At 43.0% G+C, this 22,314-nt stretch overlaps 2 protein-coding genes across 3 annotated transcripts in view; one reads left to right on the top strand and one right to left on the bottom strand.

Moving 5' to 3' along the window:
* Nucleotides 1-8,422, top strand: part of LOC149074676 (uncharacterized) — a 65,576-nt gene extending 57,154 nt beyond the window's left edge. For both annotated transcript variants that reach the window (XM_089247132.1, XM_089247133.1), the window contains exon 6: nt 5,985-8,422. In XM_089247132.1, coding sequence (XP_089103258.1) covers nt 5,985-6,440 — 456 coding nt within the window. In that variant the 3' untranslated portion in view covers nt 6,441-8,422. The remainder of the gene's footprint in view (nt 1-5,984) is intronic.
* Nucleotides 8,423-11,919: 3,497 nt separating this feature from the next.
* On the bottom strand, nt 11,920-12,729 carry LOC149074675 (uncharacterized). Its single transcript, XM_089247375.1, has one exon. It carries the CDS (start codon nt 12,727-12,729, stop codon nt 11,920-11,922), a length of 810 nt encoding a protein of 269 aa, XP_089103501.1.
* Between the last annotated feature and the right edge of the window lie 9,585 nt (nt 12,730-22,314).

The following is a 22,314-nucleotide window of genomic DNA, read 5'->3' as shown; positions in this document are numbered from 1 at the left end:
GGTGAACCAGGGAATCCCCCCCCCCCCGAAATGTTAGAAAATGACTGATTTTTATGGGGTAATATGGAAAAATCTATTGTTCTCTATCACTTTGGTACCCGAAATACTTGTCGTTCCCCTCCGAAATAACTTTATAGCTACGGTCTTGCATTAATTCAACAGAAACAGATAACTTTGATTATTTTTCGAATTTTTTTATCATTGAATGATTGAAAAAATGATGTTATCGAAAAATGATCAAAGAATTGCAACATTTGATGAAGATGAAATGCTTTATAAATATTTTAGTAACGTATTTCTGTTCAATATGATTCGACCCACAACGAAGTGTAAGTAGGTGGACCACGCTAATCATTACTAATTGTTTATTAATTTTGTCAAATTAATAATAATTCCCTCGGCTCAATGGATCGTGTTTGATTGATTACGATCCAAGCCATGAACGTGATCCTGAAATAACGAAAAAATGAGTGTGATGAGATGCTGTCCCTCTTTCTGAACAATATTTTCCCTTTCAAGATTTATGTTCGTAACTGGAAAAGTTTGTCAGTCAGGGAGCTACTACAAAAAAATTTTTTAGAGGGGGGGGTCGCAAAATTTCCTTTGCACCACACCGCGAAATTCCTAAGCCCGACCCTGAAGAAAAGTGAGGTGAATTTGAAGATTTTTCTTTCCTATCTACTTGTCTTTTGTATTAAGAGATGGTATTTTTTTTCGGCTCGTAATATGTAGGGAAATTGAATTTTCTGGATGTTATGCCGAAACTAATACGTATTTGGAAAGAACAGTGATTTGTCTTCTCCTGGAATCAAAACCAGGTCCCCTTGCATACCAGGCAAGTGCGCTAACCAATACACCAGAGACACAATTTTCGATTCCTTATAACACGCATTATTAGTGAGAAGCGCTGAGGTGTATTGGTTAGCGCACTTTCCCAGTATGCAAGGGGATCAAGGTTCGATTCCCGCAAGTGAGAAGAAAGTCACTTTTCTTTCCAAATATTAGTTTCGGCATAACATCCAGAAAATTCAATTTTTCAGTATATTTGTCTTTCTTTTATGCGACTCTCTAAGGCAGCTGTTCTCAATTGCTTGGGGCTTCGTGTGCACCTCCCAAGAGCTCCGCGGTAGCTCGAAGAAAATAAAATAAATCAGTAAACTTGTTAAGTAAATAAAAAAGAGGAAAAAGGGCTCCGCAAGTAAAACGAGATGACCTAAATAGCGGTATTGTATCTTTTGCCAGTATAGTGGCGCCATCTGTGCCAAACATAGAGAGTTAATTCTTCACTGGGACCTACCCTCGGGGGGCCTCCGATGGTCTTAAGACGGCCCTGCGTGTGAAGCTACTTTTGTAATGGCATTCCTATAGTAAAGCTAAATTTATCACATGAAAAAAAGGCTCTTTCCTTCAGTTGACCAGATTCAAATTTCTTTTCCCGAGATCTATGAAGCGTATTGTGCATTTAAAAAAATATCATAATTTCTAATGTATACGTTACAGTTCCATTTTAACGCCTCACAATGGCTGAATTAAAAGAATGCAGCATTTTAGCTCAAAGAAAAAAGTTCCTTTTTAAAATAGAATGAAAAAAAATTGAACGTGACTGAACATTTTGCAACCAATCTTGTCAGAAAGGAAAATATTTGTCCTGTTTACCAAACGGGATGCATGGTCACTGTACTTGCAAATGGGACTGCTTTCATTCGTTATTGTTATCAGAAACCTTGAGTCCTGATGTGATCACATTGAGCGCAGATGGGTTTAAAATATATCCTTTAAGTTAAAAACATTTATCTGATATTTTTGACTTGACTTTTCACATTCAACATCAAAATTATAATCCGATATTTTCGATAGAATATATAGTCAAGCTATTGTGTAGATTGCAAGAGATACGGAAAACTGGATGAATGAAGAGATATCAGTGCTTGAGGGAAGGAAAATTCATATCTGCCCTCACGCAGCCCCATATACGTTGCCATCGGGTTGCCTTGATGTCATTTACGAGCTATTAGCAGAACGTTGCCGTCGTCCATAGCACGGAGCCATTCAGCTTATACGTACATACGCTCCAAAGGGGAGAATTCTGTCTTCATAGCTTAGTTGGTAAAGCACTCGTCCGGCAAATGAGAGACCGGGTTCGAGTCCCGTAAGGGCATAGATGAATTTTCCTTCCCTCAAACACCGATCTCTCTTCATTCATCCAGTTTTCGTATCTGTTGTATTAACGGGGAGAGTGACAGGCCTCCTCGTGGTGCACTCTGGGTAACGTCAAATCTATCACACGTCATTGTCATCGCTTATTTGTGTTCATATACTTCACCTCCAATAGCCCAAATTACATGTTTTTTTCTACACATCTTGCAGTACATGTCTTGCGTCTCGTTTTGTCCTGTACGTGTCCTCGTCTTTTGTGTCCATACCCCTCATTGTGGGCCTCGCTCAGGCGGGGAGGGGTCCTCCCAGACGGTGCATTGCTTCTAGTGTATGCCCTATCTGTCTGCGTGTTTACCGTGCGTGGAGACCCGTAAGGCTGGAGATGGGGATCCTGGTTAGCCTGATGCGCTAGCTTTGACCTCGGATTCAGCCGAAACGGGAGGCCTGGATTAGCCCCATCCAGGTCCATCGGCTCTGGTCGCCTTGGTGGCTGAAGGGGTTACACTACTGGGCAGGTAATGGGGCCGGGCCTGCCGGACGTCGTTGAGGTTTGTTGGTGCTGCTTCACGATGACCTTGAACGCGTCTCCTCGCCTGTTTTGGTGGTGTATAGCTCTCACCTAACCTGGCATTGCTACTAGCCTTCATTGGTTACGTGTGCGTGTTCCCTCGTAGGGCTCCATGGTGGGTGGGAGTGGAACAATACCCATTTAAATATGGGAAAAAATCAAAATGCACCAAAACGTCACAGTAACTGCTTCTTCAAATTCATCAACTGTCTTTTTTCTTTCTGCACTCTTCTGATACCGAGAAACAAGTGGCCTAAGCATCACCATTTCTAATAGACAAAGCTCTTTATGGCATACAGTAGATACCTTAAAATCAGTGAAGGCTCTTCGTTCAGAAGACCTTCTCATCGAAACTAACACATCCAAACAAGCCGAACTCATTCAAAAGCTTACATCTCTCGGAGACATTCCAATAACAGTGAAAATCCATCCCATGCTGAATTATTCACGTGGTGTCATTTCAGATCCTAACTTGATTAACATGGATGAAGAACTAACCCAGGAGCTGGCGTGTCAAGGTGTAACATCTGCCAAACATAGCAATCCATTCCAACACACAATATAATTCTCACATTTTCATCCCCAGCATATGTCAAAATTAATTATTATAACCTCAAAATCCGGCCATGCATTCCTAACCCTCTTTGATGCTTCAACTGCCAAAAATAAGGCCACTCATGGTAGGCATGCCGTAGTCAACCCACTTGTGCAAAGTGTGGTAAGAAGGACCACATTTCGGACAAGTGCGTCAATTGCGGTGGCAACCACCCCGCATCTAACAGAAAGTGTCCGAAATAGAATGGAGAAAAAGAGATCCAGAAGATCAAGGTCCTCAATAACATCTCTTATATGGAAGCACGCCGTCGTATAACCTCTAATCAAGCTGCAATAGTTGGAAGATCATACTCTAATATGGTAACAAACCCATCGTCAGCTAATAAGACTAACAATGTCGCCAAAGTATCTAACAACTCAGACCGAACCCATAGCTGACACATCAACTCAGACATCATCTAACCAACCATGTAATAGTTGTGGCTGCTGTTGCTCCGCTGGATTCCGGAGGGAGTGCACTACCTCCAAGGAAGCGGGAAAAGCAACGGCGAACACATTTAAAATTTCTACAGGTACTAAATCTAAAAAATTGTTTCTGGAAATAAAGCAAAAAAGAAACATTTAAAAACCGGATATTCACGATCTCGATAATCCGTCAGAATCGGGTGGTTCTCGCTGGTAACTAGACCGGAATAAATTTAAAGACCTTGAACCAGGGACACTGGAAGTCAGAAATGATTGGCGTTGTTCAAAGTATGCGAGTCATTTCTCTGTACAGGATATATTTACATATATTTCCGCCTGACCATACGTCCCTTTATTGAAGTAGAGTGTCCCGTTTTTTTCGAATCTGTTTGATTTTAGCGATGACCCATTCTTCAACCTTCTTTTTGTAGTAGTGGTACGGTTTTTGCTACAGTAAAATGTAACAAACCTATGCAGGAGGGGTATAGGGGTCCCGTGTCTGCCCCAAGAGCAGTACCGTCTTAATGCGTGGGCCCATCTGGGCACGGCCTAGGGGCCTCGAGAACGCGGGTCTCACAAAAATGAGAACCAGTTAAAATTTTCGAGAATTTGCCAGGTGGGATCTCAGAAAAATCGCTTGGCTCCATGATGCTCTAATGACGGCCCTGCCCAAGACAATCAAAAATTAAAATTATTTTTTTGAATAAATCAAGGGGTGTAATGTGATAGGCCTTTTCGTGGTGCACTCTGGGGTAACGCTAAATCTATCACACGTCATTGTCTTCGCATATTTGTGCTCATATCATTCACATTTCAATAGCCCAGATTACATGTTAATTTCCATACATCTTACAGTACTTGTCTTGCGTATCGTTTTGTCCTGTTTATGTACTTGTATTTTGTGTGCAACCCCCACTCAGGCGGGAGGGTTCCTCCCAGACGGGGTATTGCTTCTAGTGTATGCCCTATCTGGGATGCTGTCTGCGCATTTGCAGTGCGTCGAGACCCGTAAGGCTGGAGATGGGGATCCTGATTAGCCTGATGCTCTAGCTTTGGCCTCGAATGCAGCCGAAATGGGAGGCTTGGATTAGCCCCGTCCAGGTCAATCGGCTGTGGTCACCTCAGTGGCTGAAGGGGTTACATTACTGGGCAGGTAGAGGGGCCGGTCGTCTTTGAGGTTTCTTGCTGCTGCTTTACGATGATCTTGGATCTTGAACGCGTCTACTCGCCTGTTTCGGTGGTGTATAGCTCTCGCCTAACCTGACGTTGCTAATAGCCTTCATTGGTAACGTGTGCGCGTACTCTCGTAGTGCTCCATGGTGGGTGGGAGTGGAACAATGCCCATTTAAATATGGGAAAAAATCAAAATGCACCAAAACGTCAAAGAACAGCTTCAAATCAAACACATGTCACTGTAACTGCTTTAACTTCGTCAACTGTCTCATTTTTCTTTCTGCACTCTTCGGATACCGAAAAACAGCTGGCCACAGTATCACTATTTCTAATACAGTCGAATCCCGTTGTAACGAAAACTTTTTCTACTCTTTAATGGATCGTTCGGAATCGGCAATAAATTGTAGGTCCGGTCTAATTAGCCCTCGTGTGCAGTAAATGACCGTTGTGCGACAAAAATGATCAAATCATTAAACAAGCTAACTATCCAGCGTGCGGACTCTTGAGCAAGCCATGTGAAAACATGGCATTTCCAAGTTAATACCTGCGACACAAAGTGATTGCCCCTGTACCTTGTTGATACTCATAGCGAATGCAATCCGGATGGGAAATTGCAATAGCTTGAAATTGAAGGGCATATTTGAATCACTGGGTAGCAACGGAATTGAGGAATGAATACTTAACAACGGCGACTTGAACCTCAGATGGGTAACGTGATTTCAAAATTGAAACTTTTTTTTACAATCATAAATTTCTTGTTTAGCATGTATAGCGAGAACGCAACATTCTAACATAAACGCCCTGAGTGTGGATCCCGGGGGTAATTTTTCGAAATCTTATGTAGACAGTGATTTTCCTTGTTTTGAAGGTCAAGTGTGCAAAATTTCATCAAGATCGGAATGAACCTGTAGATTTGTATGAATTATGCGCACACAAACAGACTATATACATAGGTTGTTTTGCTACTTGATGTGAAAATGAGAATAGAAACGAAAAAAAAAAAAAATCATGTAGAGTATTATATATAACGTGTTCTCACTGATATAATTACAATATTTATTTACAGATATCTGTTATTTGCATCGACTTTGCAGTTGTTGTGTTGTGCGCTATCCAAAACTTCCTCTTCTGGTACAACCGCATCAAAGACAATGCAGATCCTATGGGTGACAATGCTGAAACATATAATAATCCATACGGGGAAGAAATAGCTGATTTTTCTTCACGTAATGCTGATACGGATTCACGAACTGACTCTGCTAATAATAGCATCTCTTTTACCGAAGCAAGCGGCGAGCCTTATGTTGGTCCGGCAGTCCGTCCAAAAGACCCAAGAAATCAGCGACAGCCAAATGATTTGAAGAATCCTAATCTCATCGAAAACAAAGCGAGAAGTAGCCCTCACAAACAAGATGTGCTTGCAATAAGCCAAAGCAGTCCTTCGGGAATGCTAACTTACGAGAATCCATCTTTTCAGGAGCACTCTCCACATAGGCGAAGGTGTTCTCAATTAGATGTCTAACGAATCTGTACATAAAATAAATCTATCGATGAGAAACGAAAAAAACTGTGAATTTATACTCCAAAATGTTTTTTTCTATCCAGTTCATTCCATAACTATGTTGAAATATCTAATTTTACACTTGTATTTAGGTTAGAAAATTTTAGATTGATTTTTTTTAGTTTTCGTTTATTTGCAGTTTTTTGGTATCTTTTAGAGCAGTGGTCTTCAACCCATGTGCCATACGCCCATGACCCGCCTACCAATTTTTAGAAAATGCCCACTTTACATAGAAACGACTAAATTACCAAACCAATTCGTTAAAGAGCTCTGGCCACTTGAATCTGTACTGCTGTATTTAAAACTGTGAGATACTTTCTAGATTCAATAGTAATGCTGTGCATTTGATACATTAAAAGGGCTGTTGGGGGACCCTGAACCAAAACAGTTTGTGGCCTACGATTTCAGATAGGCCACATATTTTCAAAGCCCAAATTCAGCTTCCGAAAGATAAACATAATTACAGAAATGTTAAAAACATCTTAATAAAAGAAATTATTTCATAATTGATGAAAATTTATAATCAATAAAAACATTTCTACGAAATAAATTATAAACTTTACTAAAAGAAATAATTACAAAACTATCGGAACAAATTTCAGAATTAATGAAAGGAATTTATTTGAAAATAAATAGAAAATTCAAATTTAACAAAAGAAATAAAAGTGTTTAATAACCGAGAATATACTATGGTATCTCACATTATCTTAAAGGTTGAAGACTCCTGTTTTAGGGGTTTTGTTTGATATTGAAACGTTTGATACTGTGAACGTGTTCTACTTTGGACCATTTTTGAAAAATTTCAAATTCAAGTTAGCCGAAACGTAATTCCCCATAGGGTTTCTATGGAAAATCTAAAGAGAAGCTTTTAAAACACCAAGGAATGCTGTAAAAAGACAAACTGATTGAACACTAAATTGTAAGCTTCAAAGTTGAATAGATGAGAATCTACAGCAGTGATTCCCAACGTGGGCGTTAATGCCTAACTTGTAACAGGCTTTAAAGACATTATTATTATTAACCCATAATCACAAATTTTATCAACATGACTAGGGGAAAAAAATGCTAGTTCTTCCTCGGCACTAAATTCCTTGAGTGAGCTGGTTTGCTAGAAAAAGTATATTCAAGTTTGTTTTTAATGGTGTTTCAAAATTTCTGCAGCTTCCCTTTGGTTTATTTCAAGATCGTATTGCATCTATACAGTTTTGAAAGTCGTAATTTCTGTAGTCTGCATAACTTCGACTTCCGGGCGAACGCTTGCGTTCATACGCCATCTTTCCAGTCTGGAAACAAAAACTTGAAATAGCCATAGACATCTAAAAAATATACGTAATTATGTTTTGTACTCTATTATAGTGTACTCACAAATTACCAATGGTTGTGAATATACGACATTGGCCCATTAAAATGTTGGGCCAAAGTATAAGGGCGCATTTTTGAAGTTACCATAGCTTAAATGTTCAATTAATGTTTTTGGAGAAAAATAAAATTTTAATCATACTGCAGTTGAAGGTATTGAATTGTGTCTCTCATTATAGGCGCATACTTTACGTGAGAAAGCTGTATTGCAACCCTGAGAGATGAAAAAATCACGAGCACAACACAGCATACAAAACCCTACTTTTGCTGCCTGGTCGAACGTTCGTGAATTACCCAATGTAATTGGTTAATTTTATTTGGTGTCGTACTTGCCAAAAACTAGCTCCGAATTTTTTCTCTGCAGTAATCAGAGTACGTTTTGGGCCAAAGTAACCCTCGTTTACGGTACTCAATCTATAAATTAGATCAAAACCTGTGGTAGCATGGATATTGGTTCAAAACTTTGGAAAATTAATTTAGTTATCTTATATATGATGAAGTGTCATTACTGCCATATATATTGAATTTGTTAACTTAATTGATATCTTTTTTATGAAGTAAAAAATTTTATATTGTGTTGTCAATCATTTTTGTTCTTTTGTTTATATGTCAGTGACTCCGAATTGCCAATGATCAATGATAAGATCTGCGGAGTCACCACACAGAGCCACAGCTTCTTAATAAACATTTATTACGACGACACAAACATGATAATCAGGGTTAATGAAAAAGACAGGCAGACAGAAATTTTGAACCTCACGCTTTCGTGTGCAGTGACTCTCTGCTCTGCTGTTTTCCAGACGGTCGTCTCCAGTACCCGGGATCACGTGACACACTCGAGGTCGTTGACCCGACTCTTGGGGGGTCGTCTGCGTGAGACACCACACACTCCCTCCCCAGTGATCACGAGTAATAAGAGGTGATCGCGTACTATGGAGTAGCATCAGTGATCACGAGCACTGTAGACGATCTGGAAAGTGGACAGTACGTCCAGAACGAGTGGTTCTGACTGGTTTCACAGCAGAATCAGCTGCGAGTCTGTCAGACGTAACTGCAGTTGGTACGTTTGGAGATCCTGTATCTCCAAACGTACCAACTGCAGTTACAGTTACCGGCTCCACCGTCGGATTCACAAGAAATGCCGGTTTAAGCCGATCGACTGACACTGACACAGTTTTTCCTCTTATGTCCACGTTGAACACTTTGTCGGTCCGGCTGATCACTCTGTATGGTCCTTCAAATGGCTGTTCCAGAGGACGTTTCACCCTATCAGTTCTTACGAAAACGTGAGAAGTAGTTTTCAAATCATGGTGAACAAATGTAGGATGCCCTCCATACCGTTTGATTGGTCGTGGCTGGAAAGTTTGGACGTGAGTTCTCAGCATTTGTAGAAACTCGGAAGCGTCAGTTGAGTTGGAATTAGCTCGTGCTTGGAAAAATTCACCAGGTAATCGTAAAGTTTCTCCGTACAGTAGTTCTGCAGGTGTGCACCCCAAATCTTGTTTCAGAGAGCACCGAAGACCGAGTAGAACTGTAGGTAATGCTTCAGTCCATTTATGGGTTTGGTTGCATTTCAACGCGGCTTTGAGAGGGCGATGCCACTCTTCTAACATACCGTTTGCTTGTGGATGGTATCCAGTTGTTCTAACCCGTTTTGCTCCGATGAATTTGGACAGCTCTCGGTATAGCTGCGATTCGAATTGGCGACCTTGATCAGTTGTTACTGTCAAAGGTGTGCCGTATCGAGAAATCCAGGTGGAAAGAAAAGCTGTAGCTACCGTGGTTGCTGTGATGTCGCGGATAGGTACCGCTTCTGGCCATCGTGAAAACCGGTCTATCATTGTCAGGCAATAAGAATATCCATCGGAAATGGGCAGTGGGCCAATGATATCCAAATGAATATGTTGAAATCGTTGGGAAGGTTCCATAAACGATTGTAGCATGGATCTCGTGTGCTTGTGCACTTTGGATCTTTGGCATGGTATGCACACTTTTGTCCATTTAGTACAGTCTTTAGCTAGACATGGCCAAATGAATCGCTTTCTGACCAAATCAATAGTGCGTCTAATTCCTGGGTGTGAGAGTTTGTGCATATTCCAAAACACATCATATCGATATTTTTCTGGAATATAAGGTCGAACAGTACCTGTTGATAAATCGCAGTAGAGCGCTTTAGCTGCATCTGGAAGAAATACTTTCTTCAGTTGCAAAGCTGATTTGCTCTTTAGAAGTTCCTCTAGTTCTTTATCCCCTTCTTGTTGCTCAGCGATGGCAGTAAAATCAAGAGGTCCAGGAACTGAAATTGCTGTTACGCGTGATAAGATATCAGCGGAAATATTTTGTGATCCAGGAATATGGCAAATGTTCGTTGTGAACTGCGATATATAATCTAAATGCCTTAGCTGTCTAGGTGAGCATTTTTCACTTTTTTGTCGAAACGCATAGCACAGTGGTTTATGGTCACTGAAAAGTATAAACTCACGAGCTTCAAGCATGTATCTGAAAAATTTTATGGAAGAATATGCGGCAAGAAGTTCTCGATCGTATGCGCTATACCGTGTTTCGGTGGGTGAAAGTTTACGTGAGAAAAAACCTAGCGGTTGAAGACCATTGTCCGTCACCTGGTGCAGTGCACCGCCTATAGCATAGTCGGAAGCATCTACGTGTAGAGCTAATTGGGCAGACGGGGATGGATGTGCCAACAATGCGGCATTAGCTAGTAGCTTTTTGCAATCTTCAAATGCTTTCAAAGTTGATGTAGACCACACAACTTTTGTTTTGTCTTTTCTTTTTTTCGTGGAACCTTTCAATAGATCATGCAGTTGCACTTGTGTCTCAGCTGCATGCGGTAGGAAACGGCGATAAAAATTTATGAGACCTAAAAATTTACGCAATTGCTCTATTGTTTCCGGTTGCTTGAAATCGAGTACAGCTTGTACTTTGTCTGGACGAGGTGTGATACCCGATGGTTTGATCACATGTCCCAGAAATTCAAGCTCAGAAACACCAAATATGCATTTTGACACATTTAAAACTAAGCCATACTGTTGAAGACGTTGGAATATTTCCTTTAAATGAATTTTGTGTTCTTCGGCATTTTCAGAAAAGCATAGAATGTCATCAAGATATACATAGCAGAATGGTAAACCTCGTAATACTTCATGCATGAACCGCATAAAAGTTTGAGCGGCATTTACGAGACCGAAGCTCAATCTTGTATACTCGAATAAACCCCAAGGGGTTGTGATTGCGGTTTTTGGTATATCTTCTTCGGCAATGCCAATCTGATGGTATGCCTTGAAGATGTCTAGTCTAGAAAAAATAGACTTACCGTGCAATTCTTGTGAAAAGTCTTGAATATGGGGTATCGGATAAGAATCAAATTCCGTAACACTATTTAGACGACGATAATCACCGACAGGACGTACAGTACCATCTGCCTTGGGCACGATATGTAACGGAGAGCTCCAAGGGCTTTTGGAGGGCCGGATAATCCCTTGTTCCAAAAGGGATTCAAACTCGGTTTTCACCTGTTGTTGAATTTTTGGATTGAGACGTCGAGGCTTCGAAGCCACCGGTGGTCCTCGAGTGATGATATGGTGTCGCGTCACATGTTTCACTGTTTTACCGATCTGTGAAGGGTTGAAGACATCTGGGAATTCTTGAAATATAGCACTGTATTCAGAATCTCCAATGGTAGTGACGGAAGGTTGTGTTGTGGGCTTGATCGATCCGAGTACCCGTAATGATGTTTGCGAATCGATGAGTCGTCGGTTTCGCACATCAACGATTAGGTTGAAGTTGCTGAGAAAATCAGCTCCAAGTATTGGTGAAGTGACATCAGCTAGGAGAAATGTCCAGGGAAAAGGTTTCCGGAGACCTAAATCTAGTTTCTTGACCGTGGAACCATAGGCAAGAATCTTGCTGTTGTTAGCGGCGAACAAATGGAAACTTGGATGTAGTGCTGACGAATTTTTTTTAGGTGGGATAACAGAAACTTCACTGCCAGAGTCAACAAGGAAACGATCACCCGTAACTCTGTCAATCACGAAGAGCCTGCTGGATTTGTTGCCCAATTCCATCATACCAGCGATGATGGAAGGTCGTCGTTTTTTTTCTGGAATTTACAGGGCTGACGGCAGTAGCGGGCATTCTCACCGAACTTGTTGTGGTAGAAGCAGATATCCCGTGCTCGACTTGAACGAGATGTTGAACGCCTAGCTCGTCGCTGTTGGGAGTTACTACGATATCTCCCTCTAGAGAGTCGATTCACCGTTGCCGTTAGCTCTGCCACTTGTTTGGTGAGCGTTTCGATGGCTGATGTCGAATCGGTTCGATCTGGAGTCGACTGCATTTGCGATGACGACGATGGCTGGATTCGACACACGTAATTTTGGGTAGTGACTTCAGCCACTTTGTCGGCTAGGACAGCAAGTTGATCTAATGGCTCACTGGAAACCGATAACACTGCTTGAATATTTTGCGGTAAGCGTTGCATCCACAAGGTGCGCAAGAACTCGTCAGTGACTTTGTTGCCGGAGAGTTCTTTCATCTTTCGCAGCAGTTGTCTTGGCTTCTGATCACCCAGCTGTAGCTCGTTCAAAAGTTCCTTGACTTTTTGATGTTCCGTCGCGGCGAACTCCTTTATGAGGCGATCCGACAAGGCTTGATAGCGGTTGATTGCCGGCGGATTTAATATCAGATCCGAGACGAAAGACAAGCATTCTCCGTCCAAGGAAGAGACCAAGGCTGCATACTTCGTATCATCGTTAGTGATTCCACTGAGTTGAAAAGCACTGTTGCACTGTTGAATCCATAGTTGCACATTCGATTTCCAAAACGGAGGTAATCGAAGTCCAATCCTCGAAACTTGAGCATTTTCTTCCGCCATCGCTCAGCTCCAACGGGAGAGAGAGAAAAAAAAAAGAAGAGAAGACAAGAGAGAGGAGGAGGTCACACCAGAAGAGAAGAAGAGCAGATGATGATGCGTGGGCGAGAGGTTCTTCAGGGGCCTGTTTGAGGGAAGAATCGAGTCGTCGTAACCACAGACATAATGGAGGCTCGGAAAGAAGAAAATTTCCGAAAATGCATGAGATTAAATCTTCAATGAAGATGGACTTTTCTTGATGGTTAATGTTCCTAAACGTCGCTGGTCACCACTGCGGAGTCACCACACAGAGCCACAGCTTCTTAATAAACATTTATTACGACGACACAAACATGATAATCAGGGTTAATGAAAAAGACAGGCAGACAGAAATTTTGAACCTCACGCTTTCGTGTGCAGTGACTCTCTGCTCTGCTGTTTTCCAGACGGTCGTCTCCAGTACCCGGGATCACGTGACACACTCGAGGTCGTTGACCCGACTCTTGGGGGGTCGTCTGCGTGAGACACCACAGATCTTTGAAACTCTTAGACTGCAAATTACCGTATAATAAATACTATCAGGCAGCGTTTCTCAACCAATGGTACGTAATGACGATGGCATAGGTTATGGGTAGCCAACCTTTTTTTAAGCTGCACCTGCCTCTACAAATTAATGCACAAACCATACGTCCCGTTTTACGGGACACGCTCATTGTTTTCGTTCCTGAAAAATATTGTTTGACCGTCCTCTTATTATTATTATTTTTGGAAATGTTTAGTTTGTCACTCTTTTGAGATCGCAATGCAGATTGAACGTCTACTGATATATGTACATACAGATCTTGCCCTATCCTTCAGGCTCTTCGTCATGTACGACTCAAACGCCACCGACGATGCATCATTTATAGTGATTCTCAAAGCTCTTTGTTCCTTCACTTTTCACACTCATCCATTTATTCATGGTACCACAGTAAAATTTTACTGGGTACCAGGTCATGTAGAGGTGTAATGTGATAGCCCTCCTCGTGGTGCACTCTGGGTAACGCCAAATCTATCACACGTTATTGTCATCGCTTATTTGTCCTCATGTACTTCACCTCCAATAGCCCAGATTACATGTTTATTTCTACACACCTTGCAGTGCATGTCTTGCGTCTCGTTTTGTCCTGTACGTGTCCTTGTCTTTTGTGTCCAACCCCTCATTGTGGGGCCCCGCTCAGGCGGCGAGTTGCTTCTAGCGTATGCTCTGTCTGGGACGCTGTCTACCTGCGTGGAGACCCGTAAGGCTGGAGATGGGGATCCTGGTTAGCCTGATGCGCTTGCTTTGACCTCGGATTCAGCCAAAACGGGAGGCCTGGATTAGCCCCGTCCAGGTCAATCGGCTCTGGTAGCCTTGGTGGCTGAAGGGGTTACACTACTGGGCAGGTAATGGGGCCGGACGTCGTTGAGGTTTGTTGGTGCTGCTTCACGATGACCTTGAACGCGCCTCCTCGCCTGTTTTGGTGGTGTATAGCTCTCACCTAACCTGGCATTGCTACTAGCCTTCATTGGTTACGTGTGCGTGTTCCCTCGTAGGGCTCCATGGTGGGTGGGAGTGGAACAATACCCATTTAAATATAGGAAAAACAAAAAATGCACCAAAACGTCAAAGAACTGGTCTTAGTGAAACAATTGTCACAGAAACCGCTTCTTCAAATCTATCTACTGTCTCATTCTTCTTCTTGCATAGTTTTGATACCGATAAACGCTATCAGCCAAAAACAAAAGTATCACCATTCTTGATAGATGAAGCTCTATGGCGCAGTTGGAATTTTAAAATCAGTGAAGGCTCTTCGTTCAGGAGACCTTCTCATCGAAACCAACACTCCCAGACAAGCCGAACTCATTCAAAAGCTCACATCTCTCGGAGACATTCCCATAACAGTCAAAATCCATCCCACGCTGAATTATTCACGTCGCGTCATCTCAGACCCTAACTTGATCAACATGGATGAAGATGAACTAACCCAGGAGCTAGCGTCTCAAAGCGTAACATCTGAAAAACATATCACGAGCCGCAAAGATGGCAATCTAGCTCCATCAGGAAATATAATCCTGACATTTTCATCCCCAACATTGCGAAAGATGTCAAAATCGGTTACTATAACCTCCATATCCGGCCATACATACCTAACCGTGTAAGATGCTTCAACTGCCAAAAATTCGTGGCGTAGTCAACCCACCTGCGCAAAGTGCGGTGAGAAGGACCACATTTTGGACAACTTCCATTCAACATCATTCAAGTGCGTCAATTGCGGTGGCAATCGCCCCGCATTTGACAGGAAATGTCCGAAATGGAATGAAGAAAAAGAGATCCAGAAGATCAAGGTCCTTAATAACATCTTTTATATTGAAGCACGCCTTCGTATAATCTCTAACAAAACTCCAATAGCTAGTAGATAATACTCTAATATGGTAACGAATCCATCAACAGCTAATAAGACTAACAATGTCACCAAAGCATCTATAACAACTCAGACCGAACCCATAGCTGATACATCAACTCAAACATCATCTAACCAACGATGCAATGTCTGTGGCTGCTGTTGCTCTGCTGGATTACGGAAGGAGTCCACCACCTCCGAAGAAGCGGGAAAAGCAACAGCGAACACATTCAAAGTAACTACAGGTACTAAGCCAAAAATCAATTATGGAAATAAATCTAAAATGAAACTATTCAAGACCGGATATTCAAGAAAAGCCATTCAGAGAGCAAAGAAGAAGCCTACATTACAAAACATGTCACTGCTTGATGACAAATCAATTGGTGACATGGATCTTCATAATCCGCCAGCATCCGGTGGTACTCGCCGGAAATTAGACCGAAATAAGTTCAAAGACCTTGAACCGTCTACATCTATTTGAAATTTATGGCCAACATAATTCAATGGAACATTCGTGGTCTTAGATCCAATTACGAAGATCTCAAGGATTTGATCAATTGTTATCATCCTGTTTGCGTGGCACTCCAGGAAACTTTTACGAAGCCCTCGGAGACATGGAACATCAGGCGACACTCCCTTTTCCGTATTGATTACGATGACGGGAGTAGAGCTTGCCGCGGTGTTGCTGTGCTGGTTCCACATCACGTGTCGTCGCGCGTTCTAACGCTGCGTACGAACCTGCAAGCCATCGCGGTGGAAATCTCTACAGGCCTAAGAGTTACCATTTGTTCTATTTATTTGCCACCAAATGACACCATCTTACAGAGAGATCTAGAAGATCTGATTGATCAATTACCACCACAATTTTTTCTTCTTGGAGACCTTCAATGCACATAACATGATTTCGGGTTCTAACAGCAATACCCCTCGTGGGGAAATGGTGGAACGGCTGTTAGACGAAATGGACCTCGCCACCATGAATGATGGTAGTTTCACTCATTTCCATGCCAGAAACAATAGTTTCACTGCAATCGATTTATCGTTATGTTCACCTTCACTCTTGCCCAACTGGTTCTGGTCGGTTGATTCAGACCTCCACGGGAGCAATCATTTCCCTCTAGTGGTTAAGGGCCTTGATCGAAGCCATAGCATACCTGAGGGTCCTCCTCGGTGGAAGCTTGTGGCCGCCCGATGGGCAGAAATCACGGAGGATATGGTCTCGCAACCCGACGTCGACCTTGTGGCCTATTGTATGATCTCTGCAGCAAATGAAACAATTCCGAAAATCTCCTCGAAACTTCCTAAACTTTGGTGGAACCACGAATGTAGTCTTAGAATTAAAGCGCAAAAGAAAGCATGGAGTAGGTTCCGGCGGTACCCTACCCATGATAATAAGTTGGCATTTTTAAAAGCGAAGGCGATAGCGAGAAGAACCAGGCTCAATATGAGTCCTGGCAAAAGTTTGCCACGGGAATCAATTCATCAACTTCATCCAAAATTATTTGGGGCCGGATCCGAAAAATCAATGGTCATTACCATCAGCGATGTGAGGGATATTGCGGACACCATCACCGCCAATTTCGCTGCTGTTTCCAGTGATGCGAACTATCCCCCATCGTTTCATCCCATTAAATCACCAGCCGAACGTTCATCGTACACCTTCCGGCCTTTTACACCGGAGGGGTACGGGGTGTAATGTGATAGGCCTCCTCGTGGTGCACCCTGGGTAACGCCAAATCTATCACACGTCATTGTCATCGCTTTTTGTGCTCATATGCTTCACCTTCAATAGCCCAAATTACATGTTTATTTCTACACATCTTGCAGTACATGTCTTGCGTCTCGTTTTGTCCTGTACATGTTTGTCTTCTGTGTCCAACCCCTCATTGTGGGCCCCGCTCAGGCGGGGAGGTGTCCTCCCGGATGGGGCATTGCTTCTAGCGTATGCTCCATCCGGGACGCTGTCTACCTGCGTGTTTGCCGTGCGTGGAGACCCGTAAGGCTGGAGATGGGGACCCTGGTTAGCCTGATGCGCTTGCTTTGACCTCGGATTCAGCCAAAACGGGAGGCCTGGATTAGCCCCGTCCAGGTCAATCGGCTGGTCGCCTCGGTGGCTGAAGGGATTACACTACTGGGCAGGTAGAGGGGCCGGGCCTGCCGGACGTCGTTGAGGTTTGTTGGTGCTGCTTCACGGCGATCTTGGATCTTGAACGCGTCTGCTCGCCTGCTTCGGTGGTGTATAGCTCCTACCTAACCTGGCGTTGCTACTAACCTTCATCGGTTACATGTGCGCGTCCCCTTGTAGGGCTCCATGGTGGGCATGGTCGGTAGGGGCCGAACACATCATCTCCAAAATGGGGAAAAATCAAAATGCACCAAAACGTCAAAGAACTGCTATGAGCGATACTATTGTCACTGATCCTGCTCCTGTTTCATTTATCTTCCTGCATTGTACTGACACTGATAAACCGCTGGCCAAAGTGTCACCATTCATAATAGACAAAGCTCTCTATGGCGCAATAGGCACATTAAAATCAGTGAAGGCTCTTCGTTCAGGAGACCTTCTCATTGAAACTAACACACCTAAACAATCCGAACTCGTTCAAAAGCTCACATCTCTCGGAGACATTCCAATAATAGTCAAAATCCATCCCACGTTGAATTATTCACGTGGTATGATTTCAGATACTAACTTGATTAATATGGATGAAGAACTACTAACAGAGGAGCTGGCGTCTCAAGGCGTAACATCTGCCAAACATATCATGAGCCGCAAAGATGGCAATCCAGCTCCATCACGTAACATAATTCTGACATTCTCATCACCGACATTGCCGAAAGATATTAAGATAGGCTATTATAGTCTCAAAATCCGCCCATACATACCTAACCCCGTAAGATGTTTCAACTGCCAGAAATTCGGTCACTCACGAACGGCGTGCCGCAGTCAACCCACCTGCGCAAAATGCGGTGAGAAGGACAACATTTCGGACAACTGCACTAATTCACCATTCAAGTGCGTCAATTGCGGTGGCATTCACCCCGCATTTGACAGGAAGTGTCCGAAATGGAATGAAGAAAAAGAGATCCAGAAGATCAAGGTCCTTAATAACATCTCGTATATCGAAGCACGTCGTCGCATAACATCTAACCAAGCTCCAATAGTTGGTAAATCATACGCCAATACGACTTCACAATCACCGACTACTAACAAGATTAACAGTATAACAAAAGTTTCTATTACAACTCAGACCGAACCAATTGCTAACACATCCACTCAAACTTCATCCAATCAACCATGCAATAGTTGTGGCTGCTGTTGCTCCGCTGGATTCCGGAGGGATTCCACTACCTCCGAAGAAGAAGCGGGAAAAGCAACAGCGAACACATTCAAAATATCTACTGGTACCAAACCCAAAATTAGTTCTGGAAATAAAACAAAAAAGAAACCTTTCAAGACGGGGTATTCCAAAAAAGCCATACAGAGAGCTTTGACACATCCCACCGTTAAAAATTTGTCACTTATCGATGACACGTCGATTGGTGACATGGATCTTGACAATACTACAGAATCCGGTACTACCCGCCGCAAGATTGACCGGAATAAATTTAAGGACCTTGAACCGTCTACTTCTATTTGAAATTTAAATTTATGGCCAACATAATTCAATGGAACATTCGTGGTCTTAGATCCAATTATGAAGATCTCAAGGATTTGATCAATCGTTATCATCCTGTTTGCGTGGCACTCCAGGAAACTTTTACAAAACCCTCGGAGACATGGAACATCAGGCGACATTCCCTGTTCCGTATCGATTACGATGACGGGAGTAGAGCTTGCCGCGGTGTTGCTCTGCTGGTTCCACATCACGTGTCGTCGCGCGTTCTAACGCTGCGCACGAACCTGCAAGCCATCGCGGTGGAAATTTCTACAGGCCTAAGAATTACCATCTGTTCCATTTACTTGCCACCAAATGACACCATCTTACAGAGAGATCTAGAAGATCTGATTGATCAATTACCTCCACCATTTTTTCTTCTTGGAGACTTCAATGCACATAACCTGATATGGGGTTCTAACAGCAACACCCCACGCGGCGAAATGGTTGAACGGCTGTTAGAAGACATGGACCTCGCCATCATGAATGATGGCAGTTTCACTCATTTTCATGCCCCAAACAATAGTTTCACTGCAATAAATTTATCGTTATGTTCACCCTCACTCTTGCCGAACTGGTCCTGGTCGGTTGATCCGGACCTCCACGGGAGCAATCATTTTCCTCTAGTGGTTAAGTGCCTTGATCGAAGCCATAGCATACCTGAGGGTCCTCCTCGGTGGAAGCTTGTGGCCGCCCGATGGGCAGACTTCACGGTCAAGGCAGAAATCACGGAGGATATGGTTTCGCAACCCGACGTCGACCACTGTGTCGACCTTGTGACCAGTTGTATGATCTCAGCAGCCAAAGAAACAATACCCAAAGTCTCCTCGAAACTTCCTAAATTTCCTAAACCTTGGTGGAACCACGAATGTAATCTTACGATTAAAGCACAAAAGAAAGCGTGGAGTAGGTTCCGGCGGTATCCTACCCATGACAACAAGTTGGCATTTTTAAAAGCAAAGGCGATAGCGAGAAGAACTAGGCGCCAGGCTCAACGCGAGTCCTGGCAAAGGTTTACCACGGGAATCAATTCATCTACTTCATCGAAAGTCATTTGGGACCGGATCCGAAAAATCAATGGTCATTATCAGTCTCATCCAATCACCATTTTAAACACCAATGGCACTATCATCAGCGATGTGAGGGATATTGCGGATACCATCGCCGCCCATTTCGCCACTGTCTCCAGTGATGCGAATTATCCCCCATCGTTTCATCCCATTAAATCATCGGCCGAACGTACATCGTACACCTTCCGGCCTTTTACACCGGAGGGGTACAACTCATTGTTCACCCTTCATGAACTGACGACGGCCTTGCAGCGAAGTCCTGACTCAGCTGTAGGGCCCGATGCCATTCATTATTCCATGATTCGGCATCTCTCACCAGAATCACTCTCACATTTACTCATATTATTTAATCGGATCTGGGTCAGTCATTCATTTCCTGACACCTGGCGAGCAGCCATTGTTCTTGCATTCCCGAAGCCTGGCAAAAATCCTCAGCAACCCAATAGTTACCGACCTATTGCTTTGACCAGTTGTCTATGTAAGCTGATGGAACGCATGGTCAACTATCGCCTTATGCACTACCTTGAGGTTAACAATATTTTATCGAAACATCAAAGCGGCTTTAGACGGTTCAGGTCCACAACATGCAATTTGTTACGCCTTGAGACATCAATAAGACAAGCATTTGTGAAGAGGGAGCATATGCTAGCCATATTTTTCGACATAGAAAAGGCCTACGACCGTACTTGGAGGCACGGAATTCTTTCCGACCTCTATAATAGCGGCTTGCGGGGCAACTTGCCCATTTTCATTAAGAACTTTCTTGCTCGCCGCATATTTCAGGTACGGATCGGAAGTACGTTATCAGCTCCCCAAATTCAAGAACAAGGTGTACCTCAAGGTAGCATTTTAAGTGTAACACTTTTTATTTTAAGACTCAACGGGGTGTTGAACCAACTCCCGTTGTCTGTCACTGGCGTACTCTACGTGGATGATCTGTTGATATCTTACCAATCAGTGAATATGAGGTCAGCCGAGAGACAATTACAAACCGCTCTCAACAAGATTAGCAAGTGGGCTCATAATAACGGCTTTTCATTCTCCGCTGACAACACTGTTGCTATGCACTTTTGTCGGCGTCGAGACCTACATGATGACCCACAATTGTTTCTCAATAACAATCTAATACCTATTGTAGAAAATACTAAATTCCTCGGCATCACATTTGACAAGAAACTCACTTTCAAACCTCAAATTGCGCAATTAGGAGCTCGTTGCATGAAGACGATGAACCTCTTGAAGGTCATCTCTTCTACATCGTGGGGAGCTGACCGTAAGTCGCTCCTCCACTTATATAAAGCTTTGATAAGATCGAGCTCGACTACGGCTCCATTGTATACGGGTCGGCACCTCGGAGCTATCTGAGTGTGCTCGACACAGTCCACCATCTCGCCCTACGGATTTGTTCTGGAGCTTTCCGGACGTCTCCAATGGAGAGCCTGTATGTCGAATGCAACGAGCCATCACTGACATCAAGACGCCAGCAACTTTCCTTGAAATATTTTATCAAGATGAAGTCTTTTCCAGATCATCCACTTCATCGTGTCATTTTTAATCCCTCATTTCATAGACTATTTGCTGCTCGCCCTTCATGTGTTCCATCTTACGATCTTCGTATGAGGGCACTTGTGGAAGAACTAGAATTAGACATCAGTCGTGTGGCCCCAGTTGCTTGGCAACTGGCACCATGGGAGCAGTCTCTGCCAGATGTCTCTCTTTCATTATCATTATACCCTAGAGCCACCACAGTAGATGTCATATATCGACAGATATTCTTTAGGCACAGGGGCAGGTACAACAGGTACTTCCCCATATATACCGACGGCTCTAAGAGCCCTGGGCATGTCGGTTGTGCCTACATCTGCTGTGAGGAGACATCTTTCAAACTTCCTGACATATTTTCTATTTATTCGGCAGAGCTGTACGCAATTGTTCAGGCTCTACGTCATATACGACGCAAACGCCACCGACGATGCATCATTTATAGCGACTCTCTCAGCGCATTACAAGCACTGTGTTTCTTCACTTTTCACACTCATCCATTTATTCATGCTTTTTTTCATGAATTGAATCACCTCATTCATCATGGTACCACAGTAAAATTTTACTGGGTACCAGGTCATGTAGGAATACCGGGCAACGAAAAAGCAGACAACGCAGCTCGATCAACAACTAACATTGACAATAACCTTTTGGTACCTGGCAGTGACGACTTATGGGAAACGAAACAAGAACGCATCGAATAAAAAGTCTCACATTACATAGTTATTATTTTAAGAGTGGTTAACATGCTGTATATAGTTTGAATATGATCGAATTTTTCGGCAACATAAGATCATCATTCATAAGTGAGAATTTTTTTTGATTGTGTGAAAAATAGAATATATATATATAATTTCTTTAATTTTGAAAAGCGTTCGCGTGTCTCGGATTGACCACCCTTAGCATAGGTGGTCC

The sequence above is a fragment of the Pholcus phalangioides genome, unplaced genomic scaffold (genome assembly GCF_987345545.1).
Source record: "Pholcus phalangioides strain wild (caught in Gottingen) unplaced genomic scaffold, Ppha-v1.0 ptg000017l_1, whole genome shotgun sequence".
NCBI lineage: Eukaryota > Metazoa > Arthropoda > Arachnida > Araneae > Pholcidae > Pholcus > Pholcus phalangioides.
The sequence above is the reverse complement of the archived record's forward strand: the minus strand, read 5'-3'. Positions and strand labels throughout refer to the sequence as shown.